This window comes from Olea europaea, unplaced genomic scaffold (assembly GCF_002742605.1).
Source record: "Olea europaea var. sylvestris unplaced genomic scaffold, O_europaea_v1 scaffold2471, whole genome shotgun sequence".
Classification (NCBI taxonomy): Eukaryota; Viridiplantae; Streptophyta; class Magnoliopsida; order Lamiales; family Oleaceae; genus Olea; species Olea europaea.
This window is the reverse complement of record NW_019242924.1, coordinates 8,256-19,743: the sequence shown is the minus strand read 5'-3', so window position 1 is coordinate 19,743 and position 11,488 is coordinate 8,256. Positions and strand designations below refer to the sequence as shown.

The 11,488-nt window shown below is 31.4% G+C and overlaps 1 protein-coding gene across 1 annotated transcript; it reads right to left on the bottom strand.

Moving 5' to 3' along the window:
* Nucleotides 1-612: 612 nt before the first annotated feature.
* On the bottom strand, nucleotides 613-4,093 carry LOC111382323 (flavanone 3-dioxygenase 2-like). Its single transcript, XM_023006261.1, has 4 exons — nucleotides 3,856-4,093; nucleotides 3,498-3,739; nucleotides 2,516-2,843; nucleotides 613-908 (listed from the first exon to the last, which is right to left on the bottom strand). The coding sequence occupies exons 1-4, from the start codon at nucleotides 4,060-4,062 to the stop codon at nucleotides 654-656; spliced, it is 1,032 nt and encodes a 343-aa protein (XP_022862029.1). The 5' UTR covers nucleotides 4,063-4,093; the 3' UTR covers nucleotides 613-653.
* Between the last annotated feature and the right edge of the window lie 7,395 nt (nucleotides 4,094-11,488).

Here is an 11,488-nt window from a genome sequence, read left to right as displayed (position 1 = left end):
TGTAAAATTATTTCAATTTTTCTACTGGTGGAATTATTGATTAATTTATTTTTTAATTTTTTTTTCATATTATAGATTAATTTTTTAAAATTTTTTTCCTTTATGATTGAACTTAATTTTTTCAATTACTGCTTTTCTCTCCTTCAAAGGAGAAATTTTTTTCCAATATAAATTTGTTTGATTTTAAATTATTTCAATTTTTTCTGCTGGTGAAAATTATTGTTTTTTTTTTTTTTGCACAAAACTGAACTGTTCATTTTTATCATTACTATTTTGAATCATTCAATTTCAAAATTAATATCACAAATAGCTTACCTAAAATGATTATTTTTATAACTAATAGATTCACTTTTTCTTTAAGCACTAAACTCATATCAACATTAAAAATGCTAATATGACGTTCAAAATAATCCTATCCGTGCATTGCACGGGCGATAGACTAGTCTATAATATAAATTTATATATTATGAATTCAGTAAACTATCACATTACTTGTAAACAACAAATTTGAAATATATAAATCAGAATATGTCAACATAGTTTATTTTAAATAGTACTCAACCTTAAAAAAAAGGAAAAAAAAGAAAAAGAAAAAAGAAAAATGGCAAAAAACCATTGACTCAATTGAATTATTTTTATCTTGGAAATCCTAGCTAGTTCTCTCGGATCATCATTTGTTCCAAGAGGGATTTTCCAATGACTCGAGACTTTGTTAGTTGACTTTCAATATATTCCTCATACTTCATCGGAAGATATGAAGCACGGCCATCTCTTGCCACCAGCGGCGGAGCAGGGCCGAGAACGGTGTTCAGTGATGGACCATTGGCTACCACAATTGAAATCCTTGTCTTCTCGTTATTCAAAACAGCTCTATGCTTCACACTCCTGCATCTCCCATTGCTAAATATCTGTCGAAATGAGCTACAATCATTATGCCATTTGCATGAATTGTGCTTGTGGATTTGTGGTTAAATGCATTATACACTAGCAAGATTGCACGGAAAAAGAAATGAGAAACATGATGTATCTAGAAATATTATTTCTCTAAACTACGAGGACCCAAAGAGTTTTGTAAAATCAAAATAAAAAGAATTCCTCTATTTCACATGATTACTGCTATTTGTATAGACTCGTTATCATCTTGTCATATCAATTAGTGTCACTTAATTGTACTTGTGATGGTTATGAGTTTAGATAGAATAATCATTTGCCCAGTAAATCAAGATAGTTTATGCCCCAGTTTGGGAAGAATTTATAAATACTTTAAATCATAAATAGATAGAAATAAATTGTGAATAAACAGATAATACTTATACATTTATTGAAATATATGATTGAAAATAAAGTTTGATCATTTATAAATGATTTATAAATTCTGTCAAACACATGCTTAGGATTTTTTTATTTTATTTATTTTTTGTTCTTTTTGCCAACTTCTGTCACTTTAATTATAATTAGCAGAGAATCTTAATTACTTTTTGAAAGTCTTATATACATGGCATGCAAATAGATAATTTTTTTGGCTGAAAGTTTACACAAGTGTATATTTTAATTGAAATCGACAATTATTTTTGATGCACTGCCTCCACAGCCTCACCACTAAAGTGACTTATGCTATTTGCAGCAGGTTTGATTACAAGTTTTTATTTTTGTTTCAATGACTGAAGAATCTTTTTACTATTTTTAATAAGACGTTGGGAGAGGTAAATGATGAGGGTAATACATAGTTGTACAGCTGCATGAGCATGACACCAACAACATTATGGGTCCGTTTGATTGTAAAGATGAAATTTGGGTGGAAAGAAAACAAATTCCAAGAAATAGAATTGTCTAGAAATTGTTTTCCTGTGAATTGTAAATTATTGTGTTTGATTGGTATAATTTTTCAGGTAAAAAATGTTGAAATGAAAGTATTTTTTGGTGTTTATTTGGCTTTGTTTTATATAAAAATTGTCAATTAAAGGGATAAAATTTATTGGTATTGAGGATGAAATTTGTTTCCTGCCAAAAAAAAAAATCTATTTTTTGGTGTTTGTTTAGCTTTATTTTACATGAAAATTGTCAATTAAAAATATATAATTTTTTTTACAGTAATTATTAAAATTAGTTTTAATTGCAAAAAATAAAAAATAGCTACAGTAACCCGGAAAATAAATTCTCACCAACATGGTGAGAATTCGAATTCAAGAAAAAGATGGAAAATACTGACATGGTGGCTAAAGGTGGAAAATGAATTCTCTTATAAAATTTTGTCAATCAAACAGGCCAAAAGTGAAAGTTAGAATTCGTTTTCCATTTTCCCTAGAAAATAAAGAGCTGGTAACAGCCCCTACGTGAAAAAAGAAAAATCGAACCCACAATTAATTCCTAATCAAATTTTCACATTTTGTTGATTAAATATCTCTAAGTTTAGAAAAAGTTTCCTTGAATTTTTTAATTTTCAAAAAATAAATATTTGACTGTTTTTCTAGAATTTTCTTATTAGCAAAAATGGATTTATGTTCGCAAAACTTACCTCAAGTTGATCACCGGTGTTAACAAGAATAGAGTTCTGAGGTGAATTGGCATGAAACCATTCTCCATTGTGTTCTATCTGTAATCCAGCTACTCCATTATGTATCAGAAAAGTTAAAAGGCCATGATCTGTGTGTGGTGGAATGCCGATAGCATGATCCGGTTGAGGACATGGTGGATAAAAATTTGCTGCAAATAATTGAAACATTGACTCCAAATTTAGGGTTTCTTCCATGTAGCTTTTCTCTAATCCCATGGTTTCTGATATTGCTTCAAGTAATGCCCCAGCTAGTTTCCTCATCTTCACACTGTAATTCAGTAGAGCTTCCCTGTAACAATATAAGTGGGTCGTTTACTTGACAGGATTAAGAAAAAAAGAAGTTCAAATTTTGAGTACAATATTGGATCTTGGAGCTGTATCTTGGAAAAAATTAATTATTATATATAAATTAAGTAGCATGTACGTGACAGGGTCTCGGGTTAGCTTATCGGACATTGATAATGTCAATTGGAGGTTTGGGCTTGGGCCAGTGACACTAAACCTATCTTGACTCATTTCCCTACCTTCATGTATATGCGAGTCCATTTTACAATCGAGGTATTCTAACCCTAGCCAAACCCTCTCACCGGTCTCTTTTGCATTCATTCTAATTTTATTTGGTTCCGACAGTTGATTTTACCATCAAAAGTGTAAATAGTAGCCAGCTTTTTTCTTGACTTTTGCATCCTAATAGTGTGTTCAGTGTGCATTCGAAGCCTACATGGATGGAGAGGAGACTGTGACTCTGTTGACTATTCGATCGGACAAATTTTGAGGTCAACATCAACCTCAATTTGTTGAATACCTAATTTTATTTAGGTGACCAGAGATTTTTAGTCTGAACATGCTGCTGAAGTAGCTTGAGAACCCCACTTTTTCATTCCGACTGCTCATATATGTGCTTTTAGCTTTGATAAACCTGCCAAAGGAAGCGTAATATTACCTCAAAATTTCGGGTTTAAGAGGACAATGAAATTCAGGATGAACATAGAGCTTCAGGTAATCCCTCCATAAGGTAAATGTCTGGTTTGAGGTATCTGTGACATTGAAATTGCCACACTTGATGGGATCAGAAGCATTCTTCGGTTCGTACTGCCTCTTTTCCTCTGCCGGCATATAGAAAAATTCAGAAGCCGCTTCGAACATGGCTTCCATGTCGTTTTCTGGTATTCCATGATTTACAAGCTGCGATATCATCAAAAATTTAATTCAACGACTTCATCTAAAAATATAAATTCTTACTGATAGTGAGGATGAACTAAAATATTTGGATATATAAAGATAGTAAGAGTCCTACGTACAATGAAGAAGCCCCATTCTTGACAGGCTTTACCAAGTTCTTGGATAACTCTGGACCTTTGATCAGGCTGAGCAGAGGTGATTAAGGAAAAATCGATGATGGGAATTGAATCAGAGTTTGAAGCAGTTGGTTCATTCACAAAGTTAAATTTAGAAGGGACAGACTTGAGAACAACAGAAGACTCTGCAAGTACTTTCACGCCTGCCATCTCTCTCTCAATATATAAATATATATCTATATCTGTGTATGTTGGCTGTGTGGAAAAGGGAGAATGATGTAAGTTATATATAGAGAGGGAAGGTGACTGGTTTTAGGTGATTCTTCTAGAGTTTTTCAGTATGAAGCTCCTATTTGGATTACATAAAAATTAAAATTTTTATAAATTTTGATAAAAGTAAAAGAATGTGTAGTTTAAAAGTTATGAATATCATGAAATGTACGGCTAAAATTAATTTGACTTTAACTTATATTTTAATTGAATTTTTTTAGTTGAACCAAATATGAATGGAATGGAGGTAACAGAATTCAGATTTTGATCATCTTCTGGAAAGTTTGTAATAATAAAATTGGAAATGGGTTAAAATCTACGTAGGCTACCAGACTTACCAACATTTAAAAATTTGATTTATGGCCATCGAATATTAAAATATTGATTTAGGTTGTATTTTCTGACTTAGTGATTGCTTGTGAGAAATTATAATTAGAATATAATTAAAAAGAATATTGAGTCTACGAAATGTATGGATAACAAGTAAATAGTATTCGTGAATATGTGGTTAAAATTAATATTTAACTTTGACTACAAAATATATTGAATTATAATTTTTTACAAACAAACTATTATCAACGTCATCTCCTAAAGATTGTTATTCACATAAGTCTTACCTTCGGATACACAACACCAAGTCTATTACATTGACTAACATATACATGGAAACTGATTTTGTCAAAATATTTTTGTAAGCTCGTAGACATCTATTCTTACAAAAAAGTCAGGTACTAAAGTGCATTTTGAAAGCTTGATGTCCAATTTAAACCCAATTGGAAATAGAGAAAACAAAACTTAAATATTGATTATCTTCTAGAAAGCTTTAATAACATATGAGAAATTCAAATTTTACTAATAAAATTTAGTAAAATTCCACAATAAAAGCAATTTTGTCAATCGTTTGGTGGTGGTCGCTGATCAATTTTCTAAAGTAATTATGAGGAAAGTTAATCGTTGATCAAGTATGGCTTGAATTCAATCGTTTAAAAATGTTAAATTTGAAAAATAAAACGATTTTCGATACATGCAATCAAGGGAAGTAGGATGATGTTTTCATTAGCGTTACAAACAAGTTAATGGAGACGTTTGAACTATAAATGGACATTCTTTGCCTTATCAAAAGTTATAGAAACCTTCAAGGTAAGCAACAACAAATATCATTTTACACTTTTATTTTAGATTCGAAACATTATTAAAAAATTAAAATTTTCTTTATATTTGAACGCTCAGTTTTATAAAGTTTTGCGAATCAATTATATTCTTTATAGATGATAAGTAAAGTGCAAAAGTAATACTATTTTATCTTCACTGATGATGATGATCATATGATATGGCGTTAAATGATGAAACCAATAACATAGGAGGACGATCATCTTTAATGAAAATAAAAATACTTAAGTAAATATTATGATTTAAATTAATTATTGAATTTGATTTCAAGTTTTTAACAACTTTTTAAACTCTTCCAAATAAACACTTATTACCATGATTTGATCCTTCTCGAATTAGGGTCTAGAAAATGTATAGCTGCGTAAGAAAAAATGTATTATGCCATAAGTTCAAGTCGTCGGGGGTAAGTAAAACTGTTAAAAGAATTGGACCTTCTATACATTGCTGGAAGGTGAACTAACGAACAATAAATTAAATAAATAGTTACTAATAGAATATTCAAAGTTTTGCTCACCTGCTTCGTTTATTTATTTTAAGTTTAGATTTTTTCAAAATTCCACAAAAATGTTAAAATTTTAATGTATAAATGTTTAATGAAGTTTTTCAACATGTATATTAATAAAGTCAAAGTAAAATCAACATTAAAAAAAAAAAATCAACGTTATTATCTGTTAAGTCATACTTAAATCTTTCTAAATTATGGAGCTATAGACTATTATATTTTGAAATAGTAAAGTACATAATGAACACTAAGAATTTAACACATATTCATTGGATAATTCACACTAAGCCCTCGTTTGATAGCAAATTTTCATCCAAAAAATCAAATTTTGATCGTTATTTTACTATTGCAACTGTCATTTTTTACTTCTTCACTCACAGGTAGGACCCATATTTCTTTTTAACGGTCAAAAAATCAATTCTCAAAATCACTAACAAACGGCCCTAAATTTGCAATTCATCAGATTCAAGGCACTAAACTAGCTTTGATAATCGAGCTCTAAGTAAATTACCAAATACGTTCAAAAATACACTGCAAATACTTATTGACCATTTAATACTTTTACAATGATATTCCAAGCTCTCGGCTAATTTGACCATTGGAGGGCCTCATCTAGACAATCCTAACGTCACCTTAGATGTGTATTATTTTACAGGTCAATCTTCAAAATTTAAAAATAAAAATAAAAATGGAAACTCTAGTTCATCTCAATTGTTGGTCGATTTTTTACTTTTAACGGTTTGGCGTTGTACGTGGAAGAGTGATATTGTCATTTATCTCTTTTTCGTCCAGTAACTTGTATCAAAGACTTGGTATCGATGAAGCCGAGGACTTCAACATTCTTGAGAGAAAATGCCCATGCCACACGAGGTCGTAGGAGACTAATATATTCCAACTTTCTACATTGATATTCATCATTTATTAATAGGTATGTCATGTTTAGTAAATTTTTATGCAAATTAATTTGTTATTAATTATCACTTAAGGTGATAGTTATTTAATATGATCACGATGTTTTGAAAGTTGATGATATGAATGTAATATATTTATCTTAAATTAATTAGACTCATCACCACACAATTTTTCAATTGAATTATGATTTAAGTCTGTGGCTTAATTATATATAATTTAATTATTAATTAATTTAGAAAAAACCATTTATGTTACGACACGTCATGTGAGTATTGTATGTATTTGATATTTAATACAATTGAGCTAATTAATTAGTCATTATCTATATAATCTACGATAATAACTAATTGATTATTATAAGATCCTAATCCTAATCCTAATCCTAATCAAACTACCCTAAGTTTACCTATAAATACCAATGCCATGCACATTTTTTGTCACAATTTACCCAGCAACCATTCTCTTTCTCTCTTACTTTCTATATCTCTCTATATTGTTAAGTCTTTGAATTTTGCAATAAAAAATCCTATTTTCTACAATTTTTTCTTCCACATTTATCTTCCAAAAATGAGGTGCTTAGTGCTATTAATAGTTTTACCACATCTTTTCAAATACATTGTTATGTATGAATTTAATTACTTTAGTTCAGGGCTCCTTCAAAAGAAATCATGATATATTTCAAGGCATTTCTATGGGTATTAGTTAGCCTTTATGTTATTTTGCAGCACTTGTTAGAAATATCATTTGTTTTATGTGATAATTCTCATTTTATGTTGGTAAGAGAATTTATGTATAATTTCATGTTTGATTGGAATGTGGAGAGCAAGTATCTCTTTGAGTATAATTTATTATATTCATCCCTCATTATTTACAAATTCAGTTAAAAATTAACATGCTAGACGGTAGTGGATGGATATGCTATTGGCCGGACTAACGGATCTAAAAATGAAGTACTAAAATTTTTAGGAACATTAGAATTTTTAATAGGATTTGATTATTTTTTTAGATTTAGACTCAATTGTGAGTAACATTATTATCCTGGTTAGTTCCATTTCAATACCATGTTAAAAACTAGTTTCTATCAATATTTTGATGCATGATATGATTCCAGCATATTTTAATATACTTTTATTTAGTTTTCAATTTTTATTGAATTTCTCGTTATATTAAAATTATTTATTTTAAGTATGTTAGTAAATTCAAGTTTGGTAATGCATTGAGTTGCTAGAATTTGAGGCGTTACATTATTCCATTGATGAAACTCCAAGATTGATTATGTCTTTGGCTGCTCAAAAAAATATTAAAAAAAAAATCGTCAAATGGATGTGAAACCCGATTTTGTAAAAGAACGAAAAACTTAAATTGAACAACCATTTGGCTGCAAAGTAAAGGGGAAAGAAAAATAAAGTATTTAAATTGAAGAAGACTTTATATGAATTAAAACGAACATCGATAGTATGTATAGTCGTATTGACAAGTATTTTCGAGATAGTGATTTTAAAAGGTGTTTACATGAATATGCTCTTTATGTCAAGGTGAATAAAAATGAAAACAGTATACTTGTGTGTTGATGATTTTATCCTCATGAAAAATAATTCAAGTATGTTCAAAGCATTCGGGAACAGTATGACCAAAGAATTCGAAATGTCCGATCTTGGATCGATGACATACTATAGTGAAATTACTATTAAGTTGTCAAGAATTGATGATGGTAAAATAGTTAAATATCCAGATTTCAAGAACCTTGTTGGAAGCTTGTTGTATTTGACGTGCACACAGACCAACATTCTCTATGAAATTGGTCTTGTTAGCCGTTAAATGGAGTTACCAATCATTGCTCACATAAAGGCTGCAAAGAGGGGTCTTCGTTACATAAAAGGTGCCATTAATTTTGGTTTGCTTTATTCATCCTATAATCATTTCAAACTTATTGTACAGAGTTATAAAAATTGGACGGGGTGTCTTGGATGAAAGGAAAAGGAAAATGAGATTAGTATTTCCCATGGGAGATATCAGTTTCACTTGAAGTTTAAAAAACTAAACAATTGTTACACTTTCTTCTTGTGAAGCAGTATGTTGTCACAACTTCATGCATTTGCCATGGGATTTGACTAATAAGTTTTATGAGACTTTAAAACTAGAAACTAAATTAAATATTATTATAATATTGCATCTTTCTCCCCGTTTGGGAGAACTCGACCTCGACGTCGACGAGTTAGGCTGGAACTTCATATTGTAAGGAAGTTGATCTCTTGTCATGATCAAATGCGTGTATTGGACCCGAACAACATCATCTGATTAAACAGATACTAAGGAAATAACGAAACTGTAAATCATCCCAAAGAATATAATCTCCCCTGCTAACCAAGTATCGACAAGGGACTCCAAGAAGAAAAAAATCATGCAAATCATCCATAAAATCCTCAATTGATTGTGAATAATGAGGAGCATAAAGATCTAGCACGATAAACTAGCTTGCGAAAACAAAGGAGTGCGAATCATCCATAAAATCTTCAATTGATTGTGAATACTAGAAGCATAAGATAAACTGGCTTGTGAAAACAAAGGAGTGCAGTATCAGTGGCTCGAATATGCCTTGATAAGGAAATAATTCTGCAATATTGAAAACAAAATTTTATTGAAGTGCAATGGCCAGTCAAATTGAATATGTTTAAGTAAATGATTCCATTTTTTTACGTGTGTGGGAAATCATGTTAAAGAAACGTGCAGCAAAGTAATAAAATCACCGAAAAAGGGATATGTGCCTAAATAGCCTCCCAAATGCAAGCTCATCATGTTCATGACGGAAAAAAGTTTGAATTTTAAAGGTGACATGAAGCGACTATCTTTTCTTTCATTTTCTGTTCTATTGCGCACCGTGCCCGAAATAGTCGAGACTGAGAAATGAGATATATGAGGACTCTTAGTATCTGCATACCCAAAAGGGGGCGCTGGTTAAAAAACAATCATTTGATTTTTTTTTTTTCAAGCTCAATTCCATTTTATAGAGTGCCAAGCTATGTGCTTTCTTTGCTTGACTTGACCTGTAGAGTGTGAGGGGTTCTCGGGGGGAAGTATTGGCACTTCTAGCATCAGAGATTGGAAACTCTTCACATACTCTCTAACTGAACCCGTTTACCTCAAATGCCTTAAGAAGTCTCTAGCTTTTAGGTAAGTAAGCTCCTTGCTCTTTCTCCAGATGCTAATCCACCCCAATACAACCTATCTGGCCACTTTGGAGCCTTATTCCATTACCTTCTTGAAGTCACGAAAGATAGATCCAAGTCTACTATCACTAATACACAGAATTAAATCCATATGGTTTCTATTCTATAAACTGGAAGGGCGGGGTGGGACTTTTGCAAGAGCCTTCCACTTCTCGCTCCCATCGGCCGGCTAATGGAAATGGACTTACTACCGGAGGTAACAAAGTACAGAGCTAAAAAAAATGATGATAATTAATGGGTAATAATCAAAGGTTGATAGGAAGGGTGTGTGAACAAACAACGGCCTTGGTAAATGAGATACCGAGTAGTAACACAAAGTAGAGGTAAAGCCATATAAAAGTGTTGTCGATTTTATCTCGCAAGTGAACGGATCGTAACAAGTAGTAAAGTGGACCTTTTGAGTCCGGATTATCGTTCCCACGAGGACTATACTTTAACACTCAATTTATTATTCCTAACTTTTATTTGACGAAAATAAACGAGAAAAATGATTAAACATGATTTTTAATCTAGCTACTAAAGAATGTAAATGTATCAAAAGTGATGGGATGCAATAGAAAATGATTGAGAATTCAAATAATAATGGGACTTTAGGGAGGAACAATTTCACCTAATGGTCACCTTTACCTCGTAAATCAAGATTCATACAACCTAAAGTAGTGTTCGGTCGAATTCTTCTATGGTATTCAACTTACCCCTCTCGAATTCTCGTTGAGCCTATTTAATTAGTTCAATTCCATATCTCTATGCAAATTAAAATTAATTAAACGCAACACTGGTTCTAAGAATTCACACACGACCGCAGCAATCAACATAAGTATCTCTACACGTTATATCGATTTACCGGATTTTAACATGTGGTCTAAACAAATAATCCGCATCTCTACGCAATCATCGCTCACAAATCATTTAATTAGTGATCAAGTAATTAAAAGCATTAAGCACAACATTAAAATCAACGCATAAGATATAAAAGCACTAGAATCTTAAATCAACGAAATAAAGGGTTCCAAATAAATTACGTTGTTCGCCCTAAATTAAATTTAGCTACTCATGTTTATAGAGGAAAAACAAGATAAATTCATGGAAGACATCACCCGGTTTAATAGACGGAATGTGATTAAATTTTTGAAACGTGAATCTGCCATCTTTTGTATCAGTTTCTGCGCGTATTGATTTCAGCAACAAGCAGTCCAATTTCTCCCAATTTATGTTCAGCCGTCCCCTTCCAGAATAGGTTCCAGCCGTCCACTTTTATCTCCGTCGAGTTGCAGTCAATTGGGTGTATATAATAATGTAATTCCAGCAACTGATTTCTGACCTTTTTTTAGTCCCCAAGCTGGTGCCAATTCTTTTGTATCTCTCCCTCCGAAGCTTCTCAATTTCCCCGTGTGTGTTTTCTCCAATTTCAGCAACAAATCAGCCTTAATGTTCTGGTCTTCTCCCCAAAGCAGCTCAGTTTCTGTGTATTAATCCCAGCTGCTGCCGTCTATTTCTGTGTATGTAAATATAACAATTGCTGGCAGCTTCAATTCCTCCTCTCGATTTCCGTATG

Excerpts from the sequence above, each read along its gene's own strand:
- LOC111382323 (XM_023006261.1), bottom strand. The coding sequence starts at position 4,062 with ATGGCAGGCGTGAAAGTACTTGCAGAGTCTTCTGTTGTTCTCAAGTCT. Across the intron at positions 2,844-3,497 it reads CTTAAACCCGAAATTTTGAG|GGAAGCTCTACTGAATTACA; the intron begins GTAATATTACGC and ends ATATTGTTACAG. Across the intron at positions 909-2,515 it reads ACACCGGTGATCAACTTGAG|ATATTTAGCAATGGGAGATG; the intron begins GTAAGTTTTGCG and ends TCATTTCGACAG.